A 25,883-nucleotide genomic window follows, 5' to 3' on the forward strand; every position below is an offset into this window, starting at 1 on the left:
ATCCTCCCTGATGCTGTTCCTCATCCATAACCTGAGTCTCACCCTGTGTCTCCCTGCATTAGATGCCAAAGGTGCAGTACCGCTCCAACTGTAAGCCCTCCACGTTCGCCTACCCCCCGGCCCTGGAGGTGCCCAAGGAGAAAGAGAAGGAGAAGGTGAGCACCAGAGGTTCACTGGCCCCCAGGGGCCTGAGCAGAGTACCAGACTACATTGGACCCTGTTTGTTATATTTACACGTGTCCAAGCAGACATGCCCCACGGTGTGGTGATGGTAGAGTAAATATTTGTTTGTACTTTATTTTGTTATGTTTAGTGCTGCGTGCGAGTGATTTTATTTAAATGGTATTTATTTACTCTTCCGGGGCTTGCAGTTCCTCTGGGATTATTTGACAATCAAAGATTGCTTTCAGGCGTATGATTGGGAGATGTTGTGTTCCGCTGTTTATCTGAATTCAAGGGGATGTGAGCCTGGACTGCTGTGGTGATTTGATTGATTTTAAAGTCTTGCATTACGTTAACTTCTTTGGTATTGCACCTTCTGTGTGTGTCTCTCTTGCTCTCTCTCTCTCTCGGTGTCTCTCTCTCCCTCTCTGTGTGTCTCTCTCACTCCCCCTTTCTCTATGCCAGGTCTCCACCGCCGTTCTCTCCATCACAGCCAAGGCCAAGAAGAAGGAGAAGGAGAAGAAAGAGAAGGAGGAAGAGAAGATGGAAGTGGTGAGTTTGAAACCCTAAACCCTCCTTGAGGAGTCCTCCTCTGCCTCTCCCGGGGTTGGCTGCGGAGGACTTGGAGCCGAGTGGGGAAGTCGATCATAAAGCCAGATAATAAACCCTGGGCAGGCAGTTCACGTGTCACGGAAGCTGAACAAACAGACAGGTCCGGCGGAGCGTGAAACGCTTTCAAGTCCCATGCTGGCGCTCGTACTTTCATAGGTTCTCCAATCACATCATGGGTTTACTTAACGGAACATCATTCCGCACCATGACAGCGGGTAGAGTCAACAGATAGACCCGAGTTACCGGGACTGTGGAGTCCACCCGTCATCGGGGAATTAAACTCCAGTTTCACCGTACGCACGTTAGAAATGGATACCATGCAGAGAAATTAAATTGGTTCTTCCAGTATTCTAATAGTTTTGTTTCCCGTAGGGATAAAAGATGTGCGCTAGCAAAGCTTGAACGCATCGCAGTGACTAGAAGCAATTAATTGCAGCATTATCGAAATGTCTCAAGTACCGGAGGCTTAAGCTCAGCATAAATAAACAATCTGTCGTTGACACGGATATCTTCTTTCACTCGCCGACGTTTCTGGTGCCTTAGTGGCCAGATTTGAGCTCAATCCGTTTCTTAGTTCTTGGAGCTTTCTTCGTCCATGCTTTCTGCACATCTTCTCTTACACACCATGCCAACACTTGACCTCTCCATCTGTGTCTCGCCTATGTCTGACTGGTCGCCCCCGCCCCCTGTATCAACAGATCAATATCATGGTCCACCTGCTATCGCTTTCACTGGGTTGTCCCGTTAGTATTTGTCACCATCACGCTGCACTGCCTTGGCAAGTCTCTCTCTCTCTCTCTACTTCTCTCTCAGGTCTTGAGAGACAGGACTGTAGGTGGGTCCGGTGCAAGGCCCAGTCGTTCCAACACACATACTGGGGTCAGCGGGTGCGGCAGCCCCGTTCAGCTGATCTAGACGGCTTAGGTTTAGCCTCCTTAATTAATAATGGTTCAATTAAGGATTAAGTCTATTGGCTATTGTAGAGAGCTTGGCCAATAAGGCTTATTCATTGTCTCGCGTTCTTCTTTTTCCTTGGCTTTATTAGCAGGCTACACTGTGTCGGGCTGCTATGAGATCACAATGCTAACGTAGCTGCGGCAGCTATCGCCATCCGGCTTAAATTCCGCCCTACCATAGGGTACTGTCGGCGGTGGAAACGCGAGCCGTACCAAACCGCAAAGCTCGGTGGAAACGAGGAGTTAGTCTGAGCCGGTAGCACCTCACACACACTCACACGTCCCCCATTCACGGCAGTTTACTGCAAATCACAGGAAAAGGTCTGCGTCACAACATGAAATATTTACGGCCCTTAGGTCTCCCAATGGAAAAATGATGTGTCTACTCAAATGAGCGAGGTGATTCACAGTGCTGCTTTGAAAACACTGGTGTTCCAGAGGAGAGAGTCCCCGGGAAAGTGTTTCATGGCCTCGGCCTCAGCTGTCCTCCACATGCTCGTGCATAACGACAGATTTCAAAAGCAAGAAAAATAGGTACAAACTGTAGTCGTTTACTTGTAAAATAAGCTATTTATCCAAAGATAACTTTAGCACGGGAGGGGGAAAAACGGCCAGTTGACACCAGGAGGAACGCCAGGCAGAACAGCACCAACAGCACAGAATAACAACGCGGTGCTTCAGGAGAACCAGGCTGGTCAGGCAGTCGTGATGGGCCGGGCGCTGACGGGTGCGGTCTGTGTATGTGTGTTGCTCATGTTTCAGGAGGTCCAGGAGGCTGACAAGGAGAAGAAGGAAGAGAAGAAAGACGAGAAGAAGGATGACGACAAGGAGAAGGAGAAGGAAAAGGAGAAAGAGAAGGAGAAGGAAAAGAAGAAGGAACCGGAGCCCAGCTTCCAACTCCTGGAGAACCCAGCCAGGGTGATGCCGGCCCAGCTCAAAGTCCTGATCATGCCAGACACCTGCCGCTACCAGCCCTTCAAACCGGTACCACAAAACACTTCCATCTGCGTGTCTGTCTCGGTGCACGCTGTGTACCCCTGTCTCTCTTGTTTATGTGTGTTTGTCAATATATTTGTTTTGGAGTGTGGTTGGAGTTTTTCTTCTTTTCTTTTTTTTATATAAACCTTATTTTCTGATTTTCAGATATACATAAAATACAAATAGTAACCAATAAACTCACAATCCCCATCCCCCTCTCCGCCCATACAAAAATAAATTTTAAGTAAAAATGATGAATGAATTAAAGAAACATAATGTTTAAACATAATGAAACATCCAAGAATCAGTTCGTTGCCATCAATAGGTCACACGGGTTGGATTTATTTTGGAATGTAGATTGAAATGGATCCAAAGCCATCCGCCAGCCAGGTTGGCGGGCTTTGGGTTCACCATGGGAAACGTGTCGTGCCACTGCCATACTTTCAATGTGTCAGAAGTGGTGCCGACCAGGAGCCCGCGCCTCATTGCTCTACACCCCTTCTCTTTCTCCCCAGCTGCACACGGGCGGCATCATCATCATGAAGGACACCAGCGAGGAGGAGGATGAGGAGCTGGTGGAGCCAGTATCCGCCCACGGACCCAAGATCGAAGAGGAGGAGCAGGAGCCCGAGGCCCCCGAGCCCTTTGAGTACATCGATGAGTAGAACCTCCGCCGGAGCCCATGAAGGTACCGCGGTGGAACCCAGCACCATGAGCCTTGTGCAGCACTTTGAGCGGCCTTCTTATGTATGAAAGGGGCTGTATGAATATAACCCTAGTATTATTGGCTTCTACTGGTATGCCAGGAACCATCTCCCTCCTGCTATTGGTGCTGCAGATGTGCTACTTGCCTGCACCAACCTCCTCTTTAAACCATCTCAAGGCATCTGTGTTTAACGTCCGTCCAGACATGGTGAAGGTAGAGGGAAGCTCTCCTGCCTGGTGTCCACTGGCTGTTGTAAAGCTGCACCATGTCACTTCTCTCACTGCATTCTCCCTGAGACACTGTTAGTGTCGACGAATACAAGCCACCCACCCACAGTTCAGTCAACCAGGAAATGTTTTTCTCCCTGAATCGCTTGAGTGAAAAAGTGATGACTGCAGAATAAATGTTTGCAGGTTTAATAATCTGCCTCAGCAAAATGGGGAAGTATCTTATCGCACGAGTAGGTCATAAAGCTAACCTTGCTAGCGAGCTGGGCTCTGTTGTTCATACGTGTCAGCTATAGCCTGCCACTCCAAGCGTGACCTAGCCCAGTCTGATCCATCACTCATTGGGGAATGTAAACGGAGGCCGCCACGTCCAGACGGCAGCTCCCAGGGCATAGCCACCTGCTGCACTTAGCGCTGTGAGCTGTGTATCAGCCAGGAGCTCACCTCCCATGTGGCTGTTTGTGATGAGACGGATGAGGTGTCGACTTCCAAATTAGGTCTTGCTTACACCGTACGTCTTGCCTTTATTAAACGCACAAGCTCCATGGGCGGATTAAACAATTGAGAGGCTTGTTGTAAAACACATGGTGCTGGTGTTTATTTCTTTTAAAGCACTTGCAGAGTATATATCGGTGCCAACAAGGTCCAACAGGGGTAGAGTAGGACAAGAGATACTGCAACGTTTCCAGTGTTTACCTAGAAGTAGTTGGTTTATAGACGGTGGGAGGCTGTCATCTAGACCTAGTTTCGACTGCGTCTAGATAAAACGGAGATGGATTGTGGCTGCATCTGCTATACACATGCATCTCCACATGCACATCTTCAGCTCTATTCAGATCCGACTTGACTTCCTCCACTCAGTATGCAAATCTCCCCCCCCCCCCCGCACACCCGTTTAATCAAAACAATCTGCTCCCCCCCCCCCAAACATCTCTGCTCCAAACAAGTGAGCCGGCTTGTTCGAGACGGGATTTCGACCGTATTTCGGTTGCACTGAAATATGGCCACATCCAAATTTTTCATATGTAGCTGAAGGAACCCATTCAACCCATTCATTCATTTTGAAGGAAAGAAACTCACTCCTTTTCCTCTCTGTTTCTCAGGTGGTGTTGCCATGTTTCTGATGAAGGGAGAGCCCAGCATGTGTACCCTTACCCCCTCTGTTCTCCTCGGGGCATTGATTCCTCCATACCCCCCCTCCCCACCACCACCAACATTTCCTCCTCTTTTACACGTTCCTTCTTTGTCCTGTTCTGCTTAGTCGGGCAGGGAACATTTTACATTATGTTGCGCAAAAATGTAATAATTAATTTTCTGTCACTGCAATAAAAAATATCTTTATTGGAGATTTTGTGTTTTGTTTATTAACCCTTCTGTTATACATCGAGGTGGATAGAAGCAAGATAGAAGAATTTGTAGATGTTATACGTTTGCTTGTTGGTTACTCAGCATCTTGTTTCAAACTAAAATTCACCTGAATTGTTTACCAGAACAAGTGCTTTACTGTTACTAAGCTGGGGTTGATTACATGGCATCTATAGGTTCATGTTACAAAGTGCATTGCTTTTTCTAGTGTTAACTAACACTAAACTGAAACTTGACCCTAAACCTAGGCATAACCCTGCGAGACCCAGACTAGTGATAAGACCCCATACCTGTTGTGGCGGAAGGTAGACTCACTAGCCACTAGTCATCTAGCCATCAATCAAGTCACTTCTAGTTGTGGTTTGCGTTATACTCCAGTGGGTCTTTTTTCGTGAACCCAGACCACAGGGGCCCCGTCCTGGGACTGTAGACTGTAGTTCACTGTCTGAGGTCTTCCTGAGAGCACATACTTCTTATTGTAACCGATTACTTATATGGATGAACGTAGGTTACCTAGAAGGAGACAGCCACTACACCATAGATAGACCATTCCTTTAATACATTTTTAATAATAAAGTCAATGAAAAGTTGAGCTATATGTTTCTATCTCAAAATGCAGGCCACTGTCAGGCTTGAACCCAGAACCGTATGCCTATAGGAAGCCTGAGCGCTTGCCAATGAGCCTTCTCAGCTTGTCTCTAGCTGAGATCATCTCTTTCTTCTCTTCAGGGGCCAACATATGTCCACAAGTACGGTCTTAAACAGTGTGCGAAATACCCTTCAATATTCGGGGGGGTCCCCATCTCCCGATTGTTGCGCAATATCGATCTAAATTTTTCTCATGCAGTAGGCCTATAGCATAGGCTACTTAATGCCGCTTTTCCACCGCCAGTACCAACTCGACTCGACTCGACTCGCCTCGACTCAACTCGGTTTGGTTGCGTTTCCATCTAAAAAAGTACCTCTTCAATGTGGGCGGGTCGTAGAAAAGAACCTCTCCACCATGGGCGGGTCGTCATTAGGTTTTAATCACGGGAGACGCGATTCCCGGGAAATCTGAATCTGATCAAGACTATTTCCTGATTCCCGGGAAAGGTTATGATGGGAAATAAAATAAAATAAAAAGCGCAATGACTGCGCGTCTATTGTTGTCATACGGTAACGTTGATAGAGGCGAAACTCGAGCCCTAGGAAAGAAACGACACTGAAACGAAACAGCGAAACGCTGATCCTCCGGAGCCGGTCCGTGGACTCCAGCCACGCCGGACACACACAACCACGCCGGACACACATAACGACGCGCAGCCTAACTCTAGCCCCGGGAAAGGAGCGACACACACGGCGAAACGCTGATCAGTGTCCCCCTCGGGAGCGGGTTCGTGGACTCCAACCACGCCGGACACAACTTAACTTTGAGTGATTATTCCCATTGACAGCCGCTGGCCAATCAGTTACCAGCAGCCTGTTTACGTCACACAAAAGTACCTACTCCGCTCGCTTGGAACCTCGACGGAGGTAGTACTAAAAAAAAGTACCCGGTACTAGGTACCGGGTACTTTTTTTGCCAATGGAAACGCAAAAAAGGCGTGGCGAGTCGAGTCGAGTCGAGCTGGTACTGGCGGTGGAAAAGCGGCATTAGCAGACGTTAAGGCGCAAAGTCAAAGTACTTTGTGGGCGGTTCTATGGCGCTGTAGCTATTATGACGACGAGATAAATTAGCTTTGCGCCCGGCGCAAATCTAAAATGGGTTGGGCTGAAACCCGTAGGTGTGTTTTGGGCGTAACATGCAATAAACCAATGAGAGTGGCATCTCCCATCCCCTTTAAGAGCCAGCGCATTTTGACTTGAGTTGATTTTTGGCAGCGCGTTTGCATTCTCCGCTGAGACAGATGCATGACCACATGAATTTCAAACTTCAAATGGCTCAGTTATGGCCAAATAATAGGCATAATTAACACATGGAATAGCGTTTTCTTCTCCAACTTCAGAAACACTGATTCGTCATGTAAATTGCGGCAAAGACAACTTAAAACATATGCGGACGCGGTCCTCGATGGCCGCAACTGTGGGTCTATTTAATGATATTTGGCAATACATTAACAAACATCGTTAATTTTTTATATTTTATTTTTTTTATTTTTTTTATGAAGCAACTTTATTTCTATTTCTTATAACTAAGTCTCATATAAAAAAGAAATATGGCCTATTCGTTAACGAAAGTGTCAAAAGATTTCATCGTAGTTTTTGTCATCCTAAATTGATTTTTATTTAGTTATTGTCTCGTTTTCGTCAGACTGTAGACCCCCCCCCACCCCCAATGTTTTCTCAATGGATCTCCACGAATCACACAAGTGGCCAATTTTGTTTAAAAAACGGCGAATTTTGCCGAAAGGTGACTAGTTTGCATGCCTGTGTCTGTGTATAGCCTACGTGTGTGTAAGCGTAGGCTATGTTGTAGTTCCGACCTGCCATGGCACGTCAAAATAGCAACAACAACTGCGCTATCCGCTATAGACCAGGTATTTTTCGGTCAGTGGCGTGCAAAATATGCATTGCTGCATTTTTTAGATCACTAAAATAGCACCAAGTATCATTTACGCCGGAACACGCCCATGCTTTTCGCCGACACGCCTCTCCAGGCACAAGTGTAGTGGTGCCTGGTTGCAGCTTTGCGCCGGGTGCAAACTAGCAACGACACATGCGTCGGTTTAGAAAGTCAATTGCACCGGGCACAAGATAGGGCCCTTCTTCTGTTTGGCGCACTTGGCTAATTTGCATACGCGCACAGGACTGGCTGGCCGCTTGGCAAAAAATAGAACATATTTGTGAATAAATGTTAAAAATTCTGAATACTGGACATGGTGAGCTTAAACACATTTAAATGACCATTAGTGACAATAAAAAAAAAAAATAATAATAATAATTAAAAAAATAATAATTATATATATATATATATATATATATATATATACGAAATTTGAGACCCCCTTCAAATTTTGCTTTTGAGGCTTTCAGGGGGTCTCATGGGTTAATTGGGCCCCCCCCGGACCCCCCCGTATTTCGCACACTGGTCTTAAATTCAAAATAATCAGGTAAATAACAGTGCACTTGCATCTGTGCATTAAGCTCAAAGCTAGTTTAACTATTTTTTGGTTCATATTGTTGTTCCTAAAGAAAAATAAGGTTCTCTAAAATTGAGGATATTTTTTTCGCATTGCTTCCAATAAATCTGGTAATCGACTGTGCCATTCGGTAACGTCTCCTCACCATTCATCAAATACGATGTACATTATGGCTAGACATAGCTCACAAGTCTTGCCTCGCCCAATATTAGTCATGGAGGAATGTAAAACAAGATATTTCCCCTGCAAACTTCTAACATTCCTCAACCTTTCTACACGGTGGAGCAGATTGGAATGCACTGAAGAAGAGGATGCTTTGGCTTACACTGCGCTGAAGTGCATGTTGATGTCAGCCCATCATGATTACCTCTCACCAGTTGAATATTACATCCAGTGGAGCTGAAGGGATCGCTCAAGTGGGCTCATGGAGAACCGTCTGCATCAGCCCCGCTACACCGTAGTGGGGGTCTATAAAATGTGTCAACGCTGCAGACAGACACCAGCCTTGTGTCACAGCACTTTCCTACCCGTGCAGCAACTGTGCTCACACGTGTAGCCCACTCCCTACCACACCACAGATACACAGCAAACGCATTTGGCAGGACGAGATGTTTAGTTCCAGTGTCCCAGCTCCCACCCCCAGCCCCCACACAGTTCGTACTGCTTCTTTCTCTCTGAGCGAGATGAGAGATTGACCAAAGTCCTGACTTGACTTCCCGAACGTCCTAATGCAGCGGCCACCTCGGTGGGCCCGCGGTCTGGACTCGTCGGTAGCTGCGTGTGTAGCTTCTGAATCATAGAGTTCATAAGAATGTTTGTTTTTTCGGAAGACAATTTTTACATATTTTACATATTTTTACTTATTCAGAATGTCTCAAGTGTATTTTTAAGGAGGGGGTTTTATTGCATTCTCGCCTACTTTTTTTTTTAAAGTAGTCTCACTTTTGGGCCAAGAGTGAATCAGTAGCCATGGTTAGCATAGCGTGTAGCAGCCTAGACCAATCAGAACTAAGGATTCTACTCATTTAAAGGCAGAATAAAATAAAGAAGAAATGTATGATTTTGTTTTTTAAGAATCCCATTTTATCTTACATTATTTCATGAGAATTGATCTAAGAAGTCAGATATGACGATTCTTCAAATATATTTAAGTGAATCAAAGTTTTTCATAACTTTCTTAGTAAATTAATCTTACGGAAAAAACTGCTATCATTTTTGTTCTTGGGATACTTTGGTGACCCTATTCCCTGGTCTTTTTCAGTTTGGTCAAAAGCAGGCTGGTTAACAGTGCTACTGTTGACCCTATTATCTATAATTAGTTATTGAACATGTCTTGTTATTCTGGAGTATATTTAGCCAATTTGCATTGTTAAGTGACAAGTACAAGCTACTTTAATAGGGTCTATTTATTTATATTTACATTCTGCTCATTAGAGTCTAGGATGAGTTGACTGAGAATACATTTACGTAACTACATCGGCTGTTGTTGCAGGCGCAGAACTGGTGACCTTTGTGTTGCTCTGTTGAACTTGTGCTTTTTAGGAAGTTGCAAACCAAATAGTCAGCCCCCATAACCCTAATCATTTGGGATCTACATATCCATACAAGGCGAAACCAAAAAAAAAGATCCCTCTTGTTTGTCCAGTGAGACACACTGACAGTTTCACACCGGCGGTAGACTGGTTCCCTCACAGTCTGTCAGTGAACCAGCGGGCCGGTTTATAGGGGGAAAAAGAGGAAGGTGGGATGGGGGTAGGATGGGGGCTGAGGTGGTGGTGTTGATGGTGCGGGTTGACAGACGGAGAACGGTTCCGTGTGTGCCGTTGCCCGTGTGGTCTATGGAACCAACAAAGAGCGAGTTAGCGTCGATGAAAGAACCGTGGTTCAGCCGCTCTGTTGATGTTGTGCTTGAGCAGCAAACAGGCCAGACAATCCAGGCTGATGTTGACCAGGGCAGGCTGTCCGGACTGTCTGCCCCAGACTGTTTTTTATCCCCTTTCATTTCGAGGGTTATGGGCCATCGAGTGATGTGTTTGCAGGGTCATGACGGAGCTCTGGCCAGGGCCAGACTTTTCTTCCTTCCCTTGACTTGAGTTCACATGACACAGAGTCGGGGTAATTGTGCTTTTTGGGCCCTGTTTTCTTCGGACCGTCATATGTTTCCTGCTATCGCCCGGCCTCCAAAAGATGGACCTCCCAAGTGGGACGCTATTTACTTTATTTTCAAAGCAAAATACAGTCTTCAGTCTTTCGAATTCAAGCATTTACCTCGTTAAACATTCAATCATTAATGTTTTCTTGGATAGAAAGCACAAAAGACGATAGTGTTTGGACAAGGTGGTGAAGTGGCTCTTAAGACATAACATACATTCCACCATTGCTCAGATGGTTGGCCAGACATTTGAAGCATACGCGAACAGTCTGGTCCATACTCTTGTTTTGGATATGAATACCAAGAAGGTATGTATGAGGTGAGTGTTGCTCCTTTTGAAATCATGCTTGGTTTCAAAAAGCTGGTGGCCAAAATGTTTCCTCAAGGATTTGCAAAAATGTACTCCTGTACTTACTAAACACGGTAATGTCCGTTGCTTTTTGGAAGGATGATTCATTATTTTCCAAGGTTTAGTCAGCCTCATCATTTGGAGTTGTGAATGTGGCTGTTGAATGTACAGTAACATATTTTGGATGTTGGTTTTGGTTAACACGTTGGTTTGTTGAAGGGAAATCCGTGTTATTGAGAAACACAACTCTTTGGTCGGGTAAATGGGCTTGAACTTGAATGAAGAGTGGCTGCTCACACGCAAGGTCGCTCTCTCATATTCGGTGGGCTGGGATTAGCTCTGATTGCGGTCCTCCTCTGAAACATAAGCAGCAGCTTTTCCTCAGTAGCGCTTGGGGGTGCAGCCTACAGGGAGAGGGGACAGGGGAGGGGAAGAACTAAGATGTTCTACAGTCAGTGACAGAGCTAGCCCCGGCAGCAGCAGTCATACTATCGTTATGGAGCAGTGATGAGTCGACTGAGTGGGTCTAACCACCCAGCCCCATACTGCAGTCAACCCAGTCCTCATTGTGTGTACTGACACATGACATTCACCCCCACTATCCGCACTACAACTGCATTAGAGAGAACGACAACAATGTAGGCCTGATGCATGGGCGAGAGCTGCTGCACATCAGTCTCTCTCTGCAATCACTGGTGTCCATCACTAGCCCCTAGCCCTGGGCTGGACATGTAGCATTAGAGTCGTATTCAAACCCCTGACACAGCTCCTTTCCTCTGATGAATGATCATCTCCTTAAGGACCTCTGTGCTCTCTGTCAGAGTGGCTGAATCAAGTGAGGAGGAGTAAGAGAAATGTCAGCGACAGAGGAAGCTGAGCGCCGTCGTGTGGGGTCTATCCCCCTGCAAGCAGGCTTAGTGGTTCACAGAGAGAAACAGACCATTGTTAAGAGGCAGCATGGTTGCTTAGAGGTAAGGGACGTGTTCAGCACAAGACAGAACTTCATGGCCTTCATCCAACTTTTTAGTCGGTAAACAATGAATCTCTCCTTTCTTGTCCGATGCGCTCTTGTGCAAGCACTACTCGTTCATTAATTGGGGCTGAAAGCAAAATCCCTGATTTCTGTTCAAAGAGCATTCCAGACTCATCCGGAGAGGCATCGCTCCTTCTCGGCTGTAGCCAAGACGTAACTTCCCCCCCGGCCATGTACAGTAACTGACCCGTGTGCAACGAAAGGCCAGAAACAGAAATCACAGTGATCAATGGAGTATTAAACTAAAGAGCTGTCGACAGAAACGCTGCCGTTCCGGCGTTACTGTTCCACAGCTGTCCCGAGAACACGGCTCTGTGTCCCGTGAGTCCACGAACAGCTGGAGAGCACACCTGGTTCTGATCTGGACGGAGGGGGGGGAAGACCTGGCTCCTCGGAGGCCTATCTCAGAGAGAACCTCGCTCCTAAAAACATGAAACATTCTCTCCTTGAAGGTGGACGGCTTTCAACACCGGCTGATTCTAGGGAAGCCGCAATGACGTGAATACCAGATGGAAGGAATGGAAGGTGTGTGTGTGTGTGTGTGTGTGTTTGTTTTTTGGGGAAGAGGATGACACCATTTTAATATGCTGACTCCCACCCCCGAGGGTGGGGAGGTGCGGGCAAGAATGCGGACAACACCAGCGCCCGTGCCTCTCTTCATTCATCATGTGCATTCAGAGCCAAACAGCCAAACAGTTTGGATTCCACACACAATGCCTGTTCCAGAATGTGAAACCAGAGCCGCTTGTGGGAGCAGCACGGCTACCACCACCAACTCTGGCTGCTCGGGTGTTTAAAGCCCTGCTGGCTCCGTCCGGATCCACCGGGTAGAGTGTAGCTTTACTCTATACTTCCATCTGAAGTGTCTTAAAGTTATCAGCCGTTTCCAAGCTCTCTAACATGAGATTGAGATCGAGGGCTGCAGGTGGGTTTGATAAGGAACAGCGATGCAGTCCGTTGGGATGGAATACTGTACATCTTTTGGCACTTTTGGGCTATTCGAGAACAAGAGCAACTTTGTTGTTGTCAGGGGGGTCAATTTGCCAGAAGAGCCCCATCCCTAGCTGAACTAAAACGGCTGAACTTCAATGAGTAATTTACACATATATTGTACTACCTTCTTGGATTACTCCAAGAATTTATTAATATTAATATGAATGTATAATACATAAATATATTAATATATAAAAAAATAAGAGGCAAGAGGTCAATTAAATTGAGTTTTGGAGCATGTCTTCCTCATTGCGATTGGGAGAGCGGGAGAGCACTCTGATCTGAGCGGCCTCAGTTTGGAGCCGCTGGCAGGCGCAGTGTTCCGTGGCGGCAGTTGGATGCTGCGGTCCAGAGCGCCGCTCCTTAATGGACCGCGGCCTCTCACTGTTTTCTGCACATAGCGTTTTTATTGAGGAAAACCTCTCCAGCTGTGATCCTCCGTTTCTCTACAGGGGAGCGGACCACAGACTTCCTGGAACAAGCCCGGTGGCCGGTCCCCGGGGGCCCCTTGATCCAGGCATCGCCGCTGGACACGTTGCCGTGCGTTTGGTTGAAAGCTCTGCCTTTGTCCCCTCGACTGAGGTTTAGCTTCGGGGCAATTTTTGAAAAATAGGCCTACCTCAAAAGATGACGCCTAGTTAGCCTAAAATATTTACAATAATCTTTATTTTGTTTACGTGTTTAGTTAGTAGGCCTAGTATGAATATAGCATATTTTAAATGAAACTAAACTTGGTGTTATTCTTAATCTTTCAAGCAATACATCAACGCTAAAATACAATCTTTCTGTAAATGATTTTAATATATTATTAAATTGTCTGGATGCTTTTATCCACATCACTTAAAAAACTGTGAGTAGATTTGTAAGGGTGGGCCCAGTGGGAGTCGAACCCCTAACCCTGGCAGTGCTATACCAGTTGAGCCAGACAGGACACAACTAAGCCATCTAAGTACCTGCCAAGTGAAAGTCACATTCAAGTTATTCACACGGGAATATTTCCAGATTTTCTTTTTCCACTTACACTTTTTGTTGTGAAAAGGGTCTTGAAAGGTTAAGTGCATACTTGATGTGTCATGTGTTGGCCAGAAACATGATGGCTAATCATTTTATGAACTGTAGGGCCTTTAACTAAATATTTTTCTCAAATTTAAATGGATTTTTGTTTTTGCTCTACATAAATCAAATATTTCATAGTCAGTTAATATTGATCAGTTAATATTAAATTGTATTCCAAATTAAATAACGTAAATGGTTTGGCTTATTAATATATGAATTTATATTTTTTGGAGTAAAAATATTTGGTTGAGAAAAGAGTGAAGAGTCGAGTATGACAGAGCTTAACTTTTTAACTAAAGTGACTAGGCCTCTACCAGAAGCCTAATAATAATAATTCCTTGTGTGTACAGGGTCTAGTTCAATATAAGAGGAAAAACTGGTCGACAACATTACAGCTAATGTTTGTCCTTGTCCTTCACAAGTGACCTTTTGTCACAAGTAATTAAATGCTCATGTGCACAGTAGGGATAAGTGTGGCTTTTAATCTTATAACTCATAAACTGATATTTGTACACAAATTAGCCCATTTATTGGGCAGGGTGGGTCATAAAATGGCCATTGTTTATTATGTATTGGCCAATAAAATTTGACATAGTTTGCCAGCATCTTTAAACGTTTTGCAAGAAAATGCAACAACGATTGGTGCTGGTGTAATGTTCTGGATTGGCAGATTCTGATTCTGTAATCCAGGGAATGGACAAAAGTAGCTTTTAGTCAAACTTTTAATGAATGAGTCGATTCTTTGTCTTAAATTTAAGTTGCAATTATGGTTTTATATAAAAACCACAGCTGCCAATGAAATCATATAATGTTTAAAGGCGTTCACAATACATACAAAAATACACAGACAGATTCACGTTTTATAATTAATCTTCATAATTTGGAACATATGAATTAAAGTCTTAAGATATTACAGTTGAGATAAACATGTGCATTGGTATAGACAGACAGGCAATACAAAATAAACGACAGATACTGGTTGATACAGAGGACAGCATTTACAAAAGCCTTTTTTTTTTAATGATTCCAGTACCACTGCTTTTTCCTCCCCTTTCTTACGTACTCAAAAGCATCTCTACAAAATGTACAATATCTTGACCCCAGGATTCACTGGAAGAAGATTAACTTCACTGCACACAAAAATCATACTCCTGTCGAGACGTTGAAAGCTCTATAAATTAAGTACAGAAATATTTAACCTACACAATAAATGTCATTAAAACTAAAATAATTTGCCATGTGGGTTTATCTGAAGATTCTGTTAGGCTGGTCGCGATACGCTTTGAGTCATTAGATCGAAACATGTTTTGCATGCCAACTTGGTCACATGTACAATAAAAATACTTCTCACAACTACCCCAAAAATAGAAAAATCTAACCTTCACAGGTTTAGCGTTTTAGGTTTTTGGAGATTATTGTACTGCCACGTGATTTTCCACACAGTTTGCCCCTTCCTGTACAGAAAGTCAACACCCAGAAATGATTCATTTTTCCATATGCTTTTAGCAATACTTTCCAGGCGTATGTTGGAGGAACCCACTTCAGTACATAGAGCGCGTACTGGATACATCACAGGACCATCAGTGTTCGGAATCGCTCCCCTGGTGAAATGAGCATCTCATTCCACGTCTCTATTGAATGAGCGCAATCATCTTCCGATAACAGAGGGCATTTGGTTTGATAACACAACCTCAGCTTCATTACCACAAGCTCCCACAACACCGGAGGAGGTGTGAAAAGAGAGAAATAGAAAATCATTCAGTGAAACATTTGGTAAAAAAAAATAAGTGTATAGCATATAAAAGCAATGAATAAAATGACTAAAAGATGAGATTTCTTTTTTTTTGTACAGCACAGACCCATGAATAAAAAGTTGATATGATGACCGCATTGTTTCACACAAGTCTCACTGGGGCAAGTTGGTAAACATCAGTGGTTTTGGACGATTTGTCACCGATTTGTGCAAATACTCTACATTATATAATTCCTCCTGTCCACACACATGCAGACCAGAAGCTCCATTCATCTCTCTGCGTCAAAAAAAAAAAATCACATAAATGATACAGCATGTGGTTTTCTGCTGCCTCTCCAGCCAACTCTATTACATAGCACAATGATTCAGCAAAGACAAATCACCGGTCTATTGGGCACATTCATCATTATATCACAAACCATCTAACCTAGGGTAAACTCATCCCAACGCTATCCTCCGTATTGTTCCTGGGAAACGCCATCTGTGGATCATCTGGAGTCAAACGTCAACTCCTCAACTGTGGCTGCGACACGAGAGCCTTGAAGGAATCTGGCCGTCTGAAACACGGCCTATTGTCACTCCCATCGAATGGAGCACATCTCCTGAAAGGCTGTGTGTACCATTCGTTTACCTATTAGAGTAGAGTAGAGAGTAAAGATCCGAAAGGAAGTAGGCGCTCTGCCCTCCTGGACTACACAAGCCGCGTGGAGCATCAGGAAGTGAAACGCCAGCACTGCTCACTGTAGCCTCGAAGCCTTGAATTATGACGATGACGACAATGACAATGACGATGACGATGACGATGAGGAGGGGTTTCAAGCCACCACGGTGCTGTGTGGGTCGCAGTGAGCATGGCAGCCCCCCACTGCAGTTGGGGGCGGGCTGCGTGGCTACGGGCCGGGCCTGGGCGTGTTGTACTGCTGGTAGCGGTTGAGCAGCTCTGGGTCGTTGGAGGCCATCTGGGTGAAGTCCTGGAAAATATCCTGGTAAGTCTCATCACCTGCCAGGGGAAAATAAACAGCCGCTGTAAACAACTTGAAACCTCTCCTCAGTAGCACACGGGACAGCTCATGGGACAAAGAGCTATCACCACCGCATAAAACGCACAACCTTGTGTTGTGTTTGTTAGCGATGCAGATTGAATCACTGCCAATACAACAAGCAAAGGATAGAGACTCTGACTTTTCAGGAGCTCATTTTGCGAGGACACAGGCATGCTATGAATGTATTGTTCTTGACTGCGATTAAAAATACACTGCAGGGGACAACCAGAGTAACAAAACCCCCAGACATACAATAAAAGTCAATCGGTACTGTTTGGGCCTTCGCTGTTGCCATGGCAGTCTTATCTTTGGAAAGACCCAGTCCAATAAACATGCAGGTACACAGTGTTAGTATGTGTCAGTGTTGGAGGAAGAGGAAAAAGAAGGTTGGGCCATACCTCTCTTTGAGGGCTGCGGCGTGGCTCGAAACAAACAAGAGAAACACAAACGGGGAGAAGAAGAGAGAACAGAACAAGCAGCAGGCAATGCTCGGAGGAAAATAAGCGTCAGAAAGCAGTTTGTTACCAAAGTCATGGAGTCAGAAAGAAAGACAAGGCGCACAGAGGGATAGTTTTTGTTAACAACTGTATTATGTTTTTTAAAGTGCAGCATTTTTTTGTATGTACAAAACTACAGTTGCCTTGGCCATGGCTGCCGTGAATAAACAAAGAGAACGTAAGAGAAATAAAAGAAAGGCACACACTTTAAGGAGAGGCGTAAGAAGAAAGGAGTGAACCACCGGTCACAGGGTAGTGAGACAGAAGTGCATTGTCAGTTAATTGAGTGTTATACTTTAGAAAAAGGAAAAACAAACACGTCCCGTTCTGTTGGAGGTAAACATGTGAAAACGTGGACCCAATGTACAATGTCCTTCTCATATCCAACACACACACACACACACACACACACACACACACACACACACACACACACACACACACACACACACACACACACACACACACACACACACACACACACACACACTATCCAGTGGCTGCAAATGCTCGGGATTAAAAAAACAAACAACGAAAAAAACAGCCTTTGTTTAAAAGATGAAACACCTCCGTTTTGGGGGGCTTCTGGTAACCTCACTTTCTATAAACCCCTCGCTCTTGCATCAGGAAATGTTGCGTCACCCCCTTAATTCAGGTACGACACCGCAACTTCAGTCCCCCCCCTCCCACCCAAAACTAACATCCAGACTCTTGACCGTCGCTCATCAGGCTCAGCGTTCAGCTGATTGGGAGGGCTGATTGGGAGGGCCGTCTCGCAGAGGAAGACTAGGGATGGCTTGAATAGGGGAAGGAAGGCTAATCTCTCCGCATGGCAAAAAGCAGGGTGAAGAGGATCCTTCTGCAACCGCCCAGTGTCCCCGCCTGAACCCTGCTATCGTCGCTACCTGTTGGCCTTAAAGGTCCCCCATCGCTCGGCATCAAGCAGCCTCCTTTGTGTGTCGGGAGTCTCCATCCGTCATGTGACATGTGGTTTTGCCCAAGTATCTTTTGAAAGACAAGCCAATCAAGCAGGTCCGATTGAGCAACACATGTTGTGTGTTGTTCTAGATTTAAATAGTTTCTCCAATAGACGGATAGATCTTAACGTTTGTCCAATATCTTAAAACAAGTAAAATTAAGTTGGCTTGTAAACATCCACTTAAATAAGCAGTAAACTTTGGTTGCTGTATTTAAAAGCAAACAATAAATATGGGACCTTTAAGGCACTAACGGTCAGAATAGTTTCCATTTCACATTAAAACGACCACATAACACACAGGTTATATACAGACCCCCTGGCTACTTCAACATTGTTTTTACCGAATGAATAGCTGCCTACAGAATACTACATTTAGCATTTAACTAAAACTGTGTTATATTACGTTTTCCACCATGAAGACTTAACAGTAAACCAGCTGTTTTGACCAATAGGCACAGAGTGCTCTTCACATCAGAACATATAGGGAGTTTCTCCAGCCCCCTCTTGTGGTCGATGTAGGTAAGTGCAAGGGCAACAGACGTCCAACTAATGTCGCCATTGACTTTGAAGTACTTAATGGTGTCAGTGTGTAGGATGTGGTATGCAGAATCCCATTTGACCCAACACACATATTTGGGGCTGGTGCTAAAACATCCTTTCCAAGTTCTGACAACATCAACATTACACCAGGGACATAATTACTTAGCATAGTTGTTGAATCAAAGTGCCTTTGTCCCAAATGAAACAACCAAAAGTGTTTAGGGGTATGGATAATCGAAGGGTACAGGTGATAGAATGGGGGTTCATTCAGTCCGTAGTTCTTGAATGTTCTTCAATGTCTTTGTGAACCATTTAGTTAAGTTTTTCTCTGTAAAGCCCCCAACCAATGGAGATAAAGGATTGCATAAACTACCAGGTGAATTCAAGTCTCTACATGGCTAAAAATGACACTCTATTGCACTTAATGGATGTGTCTGGACTTGAATATGGACTTAAGTCAGACTTCTTCTTAAACAGTAAAAAAAAAAAAAAAAAATTACGCCATGAAGATTTGTTACAATTCTGGGTGACCTCATGCCTTTGGCCGACTAGCAGATACAACTTTTACCAGGCTGACTTAACAATCCCATACACAGCCCTCACAATGGGTCAAAACAACACGGTAACACACATAAGGACCGTTACAGGATGCAAACACACAACCTTCTTAACTCTCACTCTTGTGCAAAGTGTGTCACAAGACACACATGAAATACATTGCCCCTGCCATAGTCTCTCGACCGCTCTGCCACTGACAGAATATATAGATATACTGTATGTACACGCAGTTTACAACAATTAGTTATGCTTATATGGTTTCTGGGATTATCAATACATATTCAGTAGTTTAAAATAGATCATATATTTTCTTTTTTTTGTGACGACATCACTGAGAAACGCATAGTTTTGGAGATATGGTCAGTGCATCACAAAAAAACAAAAACGTTAAACATGAGTTGCTAAAAATCAAACCGCACGATCACTTTAAAAGAAACAAGACCAGATACTTGCATAACCGTTGGAAAGGAATGTGCATAAATAAGTCTCTGAGGTCTGCAGATTGCATCGAGAGAGTGACATAACGTTCATGTCTTTAAAAATCCTAAGTCATTCAATAGTAAGGAATATTGCCAGATAGACATTGCTTCCTCAGGAGGTTTTGGTGTCTGTGTTGGCAGTTAGCTGGTAACCTGGATAGTTTGCTTTTGAATGACATTATGACTTAACAGGTGACAGGTGTATTTGACGTCCCACACACAGCTCAAATAAACTGACAGCTCCTCTCTAATACTCTTACAGCCAGAAGATTTACTTTTCCAAAACATTGTTCATCCATTTTTCCCCCTTTTATATAAAATATTTTAAGTCCATTTATCTACCATCATGGTTACATAAGTATGTTTTCTAACCTATCATCCCGGGTACAATTGCTGCATTGTGCATTTGTCATCTCAAATACAAGAGCTTTCACTTTGAAAACAATGATTTGGGGATTTATTCTATTTTGATGAGTTGATGGCTTATCCCCCTGGTAACTTGAGCTGAGCCTGGCAACTGTCTCAAGTGCTAACACACACACACACACACACACACACACACACACACACACACACACACACACACACACACACACACACACACACACACACACACACACACACACACACACACACACACACACACACACACAAGCATCAGGCTGGTTGTGGCGTAGCAGAGGAGAGTAAGACCAGACCGCACTACAAACTCACTGTCTCGCTTTTCTAACCTTACAGCACGTTGTATCAGCAGAACAGTTCTCATTTTCCTCATGACTCGAAGGATCTGCTTGTTAAACGCCAAACACTAAGACAGCAATTGTCCATTCTGATTGGCTAAACATTGTGTGAACAACGCAATATCGTGGTTGGTTCTTGATTTAGGTTTTTTGGCCAATCAGGTGCAATTGAATGGTTTGATTTTAGTGTTTGGGAGTTTCACCCCCCAGCCCATCACAAGAGATGCACATCTCCTCTGGCACACGTCTGTTGTGTTGTTTTGTGCAGTGTGTGTGTGTGTGTGTGTGTGTGTGTGTGTGTGTGTGTGTGTGTGTGTGTGTGTGTGTGTGTGTGTGTGTGTGTGTGTGTGTGTGTGTGTGTGTGTGTGTGTGTGTGTGTGTGTGTGTGTGTGTGTGTGTGTTCGAATGCATGCATGTGTGTGTGTGTGTGTGTGTCTGCATGTGCGCCGACTAGGGTCGGTCGAGCTGCAGGCTAATGAACTCCTGCATGCACTTCCTGTACTGCATCTCAGTGGGGCTGTGGGAGGGGTATTGACCTGCGGGACTGTAGCCCTCTGCCTCTCGCATCTCTTCGTTCATCTTGGCCAGCCTCAGCCTGCGGGGGAGGGAAGCACAGCGTCGGTCACGGTGAAATGGACTGGGTTCAACCAGTTCAACACGTGGGCCAGTGTTTCCCAACCTGGGCTCCGTGCACCCTCGTGCACCTGCTCGTGCTTTGTTGTAATATTAATAAGTTGAAATATTCCTACTTGTTGAATTTGTTGAATATCATATCAGTTGAGAGACCAATATGATTTTTCGTCTAAACGGCTAAGCCACTAAAATATTGATAATGATGCTAAAGGATAATGGTATAATGTTAGCTAAAAGGAAAACATTTGTAGTTTGATGGTACCGAAGAAGCAGCATGCGCCGATCCCCCCCCATGGAGGGATCGGCGTGTCAGCCAATCACAACAGAGTGTTGTGATCGAGTGTGGGGGGTACATAAGACTATATGGTTGGGAAACACTGCTGTGTACTCATAGGCAGTGAGGGTAAACCAAGGCCTTGACACCGTCCAAACTCATTCAAAGTAAGGACATGAACATGGTGCTTACAGAGTGACGATGTCAGCGTTGGCGGCCTCCACGGCCATGGAGAGAGGGGTCTTCTCCTCCATGTCTGCCGCGTTTTGATTGGCTCCTCGTTTCAGGAATAAACACACCTGTCTGGATCGAAGAAACAAGGAGCGTGGGTGGTCAATATGGTGGTAGATTATTAGGTACTTAATTATTCATAAAGCATAGTAGTTATATAGACTTTAGTTATACTTCAAGTATAGTAATTACAAATGAATGCATAAAAAAAAATACACTTCATTACCATTCACTTATAAATACAATATTTATGAGCTTCCAACTTGATTCATAGCAATTCAATAAGGGTGGCCTTATTTCGTAGTAGTAATTCCTTGGCTAATAGAACATTAACTGATGAGAGTGTGCTTATTAAAATGGTTAAATGTACAATGGACAGTGGTTCGGTTCCTAGTGAACCAGTGGCGGTTCTAGGAGGGGGGCCAGGGGGGGCCAATAGCACTCGTCCCGGTCTAGAATCGCCACTGTAGTGAACCCCAGCAGTTGGCTCCTGGTCTTCTGAAGGGAGGGGGCATGCATCTCTCACCCCGTGTGACCCAGGATGGTGGCGTGGTGGAGGGGGGCCCGCCCCTGGGCGTCCTGCTGGTTCACATTGGCTGCGTTCTGGAGCAGGAACTCACAGGTGACCAGCGACCCCTGCATGCGAACAACAGCATTACCACATTATAGTCTCCCAATGGAAATCAGCCCACGTGATTTTGATACACACCCAACATTAAACAAATGTTGAAAATGACACACATGTCATTTTGTCAGCCCCCTCTCTGCAATGCAATGATCCTTACATCAAAGGAGGGAGATGTTAACCTAAAGGCCAGAGGCCCTTGAATCGTTGCCAATACACACAAACTATTTGTTTGTGGTCGTCAGTTACGACCGGAAGTTATGCATGGTATGTATTGACCAGCGGTTACTTAGCCTACCCCACTTTCGTTTAGTTTACTACAGGCCATATGGGAAAGTGGTGCTAGATAATACAACATAAGATATTATTTTAAAAAATTCAAAATATATAAAAACAGTGAAAAACATGCAGATATTCCATAACATGTGAGATCTGTGCATGAACTCAATCCTAAATTCATTCTTCATTTACTTTATTATTAATCGCATTTTAGAAAATCTCTCCAAACTAGTCTTTCAAAGTAAAAGCCCCCCCTGCCTCAGAATGAACCCATTCAACCCCGTGGCTCACCCCCTGCACGGCCATGATGAGTGGCGTGCGCTTCTGGTCCTCTGTGTTCACCCAGTTGACGGGGGCCCCGTGGGCCAGGGCCTCGGCCATGTCGGGCAGGCTGCGGGCCCCCGCCGCCCAGTACAGCTGCAGGCCCGCGCTGCACTCCTTGGGCTCGTAGAATACCGGCTCCCTGCAGGGCGAGGCGGGCGGCAGCACGGCCGGCATGGCCATGGGAGGGGCCTCGGGGGTGTCTGGGGGAAGCACGGGAAGGCATCATCGTGAATGGGATGTCGCAGCCCCCTGATGGAGCTAGGCCCCGCCCACTAGTACAATTGAAATAAAAAAAACATTCCAACGCGTTCGCGACGAGTTTTCCCTGGTTAGAATCTGATTTGGCGGGGGTGAAGCCAGAATGTTTGATTGACACTGTGAGCGTGTCAAGCCTTTGTGCGTGTGACAGTGGGTATTTTGAGTCCATATTTACATCACAACTTTGTACCTTTAAGTCAGATTTGGATCAGGATAAAAAAATCCTGCATGTCTTGCAACACTGTGAGTGAATGCGTTCATGCCATTGGTCCCAGTGGGACTCTGACCCCTAATCTTGGCAATAAACCATGCTCTATCAGTTGAGCTAGACAGGCCAATCTAGAGGAACTATATCAAATTACTTGTATGGAGAAGTCACTCCTAGCAGGACACCACATTATATTACAAATATGCAGTACCGTTTTATGAAGCAAGTCATTAATATTCTGGAGCTACGTGTACACTGGAGAATCAAACTTCAACAGTTTACGCTACTGAACAGATGGGACATCCAATCAGTTCTGTCGTCCATCTGGTTCATTACGTGCTGTACAACACAAACATGAACCACGATTGGCCTGGGTTCATTTGAATGATCCAATGGATCCATCAACACAAAGCCATTGATCAATTCCTCCCTGCGCCGTCCGTGTGAGTGTTTGGTGAGAGCGTGCCAACCTGTGTCTGCCAGGCTGTTAGTAGAGGGCGTGTCAGCCAGCATCTCCCTGCTGCCATCAGCGCTGTTCTGAATGCCGCTGTCCGCACTTCTGACTGTGAAGCAACACAACAACAGCCGCGGTCACTACCGGCCACACATGTTCTGGAGTAAGCAAGCTCTAAAGAAAATATTAGGAACTCCTTTTGTCTAGTATTTTCATGTCACCACAGGCAAGTCTTTTTGTTCAAGCCTGTTTAGTTTTTGTTCATCTTGTGATTGCTTTGTTGCTTTGGGTCTTAGCCACCAGTTTCAGATCTTTCTCCCAATTTCAGAAAAACGTTGTCTGTTTCCTCATCTCGACCATATACTGGATCAGATTGGTGGCAGAAAAGGCAGGAGAAGTATCTCTCTCCTGAACCCGGTGACTACAGAGCGTTCCTAATATTTTGTACCGACCGTCAACCTGTGTCAAACCCTAAACCCTTCACCTCCTCAGGTTCCCTGCAAAACACCAAACGTATGACACAAAAACAGCCCGGATGACCGCACATGAACCACAATGACTGAAGTGAGACCACCCCCAAGAGCAGAGTGGATCATTGCTCCACAATGGGACAGACAGGAGGGAATGGCCCATCGGAGGTTCTGAAAGGAAGGGTGGAGGGGGTGGGTTTGGATGGGATGTTAGTCGACAGCCCCGAGCGGTGAGTAAAAATGGAAAGATGAGCGAGGAAGACGAGGAAGATTAGGAAGAGGTGGAGGAGTGGGGTGTGGGGGGTCGAAACATCAAGCTTTCAGTACTTACTGTTCCTCAGCTTGGAGGAAGTGTCAAAGTAGGAGAATAGCGAGTCGAGTTCGTCGGCACAGAAGAGAGAGTCACGACGGCCGCTGGCTCCAACTACGCAAAGGATGGTGGGAGGTCGGGGGTCAAGGAGCCAAGGGGATGAGGTACAGGTGGTAGGAGGAGGTTAGAGGAAGGCAGCGGGGATGAGGAGGGGGTTAGACGGAAAGCGCAGGGCAGCCAGAGAGCAGAGAGGTAGAGAGTGAACAAGACAAGGATTGAGAGAGAGAGCGAGAGAGAGAGAGAACAGAGAGAGAAAGAGAGAAAGAGAGAGAGAGAGAGAGAAAAGAGAAAAAGGAAGGGTGAAGCACAGGAAGTTAGACTAGAAGCTCAGCTATACTCAAGGAGACAAAAAGCATGAGAGAGAGGAGAGGGTGTTGCGATATGCTTTTGAATAAAAGCAACATCTCCATGACAACAACCGTTTCCTGAATGGAAACCAGGGACATCCATCCTCTGTACTTCTGAGGACCATCCATGTGTGTTTGTGTGTGTCTGGGTGTGTGTGTGTTGGGAGTGGTCGCTGAAATAGCAAAAGGCAATCAATCAACCATGTGTGAAAAACACAATAATACATTGGCAGGCCACAATTCTATCTCTTGTGGATGTCTATTTTATCAGTAATTTCCAGTAGTGGTTGTTTTTTTACGCTTTTGATTTTCATTTCAAAAGCCAAAGGGCTTTTAAGTGCGAGACTCAACTTCATAATAATAGTAATTATACTAATAATATATCTAATAACTAAGCATAAACACAACAAATAACTATGGGTCACTCTAAAGTGAGTCCCGTCCAACTGTACAGAATGTACCAGCAACGAATAAGAAGCTGAAAAAAAACGACAACTCCAAACCTGCCTACCCATTCTCCAAGCACCACCCTTGGACCCCTGATCAAGACGATATCAAGATTTCTAGAAACCTCTGTCGGGTCTGCCTGTCCATCACTTACACCAGACTCCAGATCAGCCTTCATCTCTAGTTCTTCATCTCTATGTGAACTGACCTGACTTTCCAGAGGCGTTGGAGGCGGGTCTCAGCTTGGGGGTGGGGGGCGGCGGTCTGGGGGGCAGGTGGTCGTTGCTGCTGCTCAGCCTCTTCTCCTGCTTGCTGAGGGACACCACCTTGGTGCGGAGCTCCTCGTCCGACGGCCGCCTCACGAACCGCCGGTCCACGTACTTGGCCTTGATGTAGGCCTCGATGTCCTGCCTGCGGGCCAGTCGGGTTGTGAGTCTGACAGAACGTTCTTTTGGACCGAGGTGAACTTTCTGCTGTGACCGATTTCCCAATTGGGATTTAACAAACGACCCTCTTAACTTTTGAGGTATGATGAAGTGCCATTTTATCTTATTACGTTTGATAAATTCCCTCTATTTTCCATTTCTGAAATGAAGAAAATGTAAAATTCTATCCAATATTAAACAAAATTGGCTCAGACACTAGAGTTGGCTCAGACAATAG

The 25,883-nt window shown here is 45.2% G+C and overlaps 2 protein-coding genes across 3 annotated transcripts in view; one reads left to right on the forward strand and one right to left on the reverse strand.

The window, feature by feature from the left end:
- Window positions 1-4,987, forward strand: part of psmd1 (proteasome 26S subunit, non-ATPase 1) — a 37,966-nt gene extending 32,979 nt beyond the window's left edge. The window contains exons 21-25 of the mRNA XM_084473439.1: window positions 63-155; window positions 628-714; window positions 2,493-2,714; window positions 3,224-3,396; window positions 4,745-4,987. Coding sequence (XP_084329565.1) covers window positions 63-155; window positions 628-714; window positions 2,493-2,714; window positions 3,224-3,373 — 552 coding nt within the window. The 3' untranslated portion in view covers window positions 3,374-3,396; window positions 4,745-4,987. The remainder of the gene's footprint in view (window positions 1-62; window positions 156-627; window positions 715-2,492; window positions 2,715-3,223; window positions 3,397-4,744) is intronic.
- Window positions 4,988-14,553: 9,566 nt separating this feature from the next.
- LOC311353440 (arf-GAP with coiled-coil, ANK repeat and PH domain-containing protein 2-like) overlaps window positions 14,554-25,883 on the reverse strand; it is a 47,192-nt gene continuing 35,862 nt past the window's right edge. The window contains exons 17-24 of one of the 2 annotated variants that reach the window (XM_084473353.1): window positions 25,429-25,631; window positions 24,388-24,480; window positions 23,603-23,695; window positions 22,634-22,866; window positions 21,965-22,074; window positions 21,400-21,510; window positions 20,837-20,895; window positions 14,554-16,464 (exon numbers count right to left, since the gene is read on the reverse strand). In XM_084473353.1, the coding sequence (XP_084329479.1) occupies window positions 16,355-16,464; window positions 20,837-20,895; window positions 21,400-21,510; window positions 21,965-22,074; window positions 22,634-22,866; window positions 23,603-23,695; window positions 24,388-24,480; window positions 25,429-25,631 (1,012 nt within the window). In that variant the 3' untranslated portion in view covers window positions 14,554-16,354. The remainder of the gene's footprint in view (window positions 16,465-20,836; window positions 20,896-21,399; window positions 21,511-21,964; window positions 22,075-22,633; window positions 22,867-23,602; window positions 23,696-24,387; window positions 24,481-25,428; window positions 25,632-25,883) is intronic. The other variant, XM_084473352.1, reaches the window with a different exon arrangement.

The sequence above is a fragment of the Micromesistius poutassou genome (assembly GCF_964030765.1).
Source record: "Micromesistius poutassou genome assembly, chromosome: 9".
Taxonomy (NCBI): Eukaryota; Metazoa; Chordata; class Actinopteri; order Gadiformes; family Gadidae; genus Micromesistius; species Micromesistius poutassou.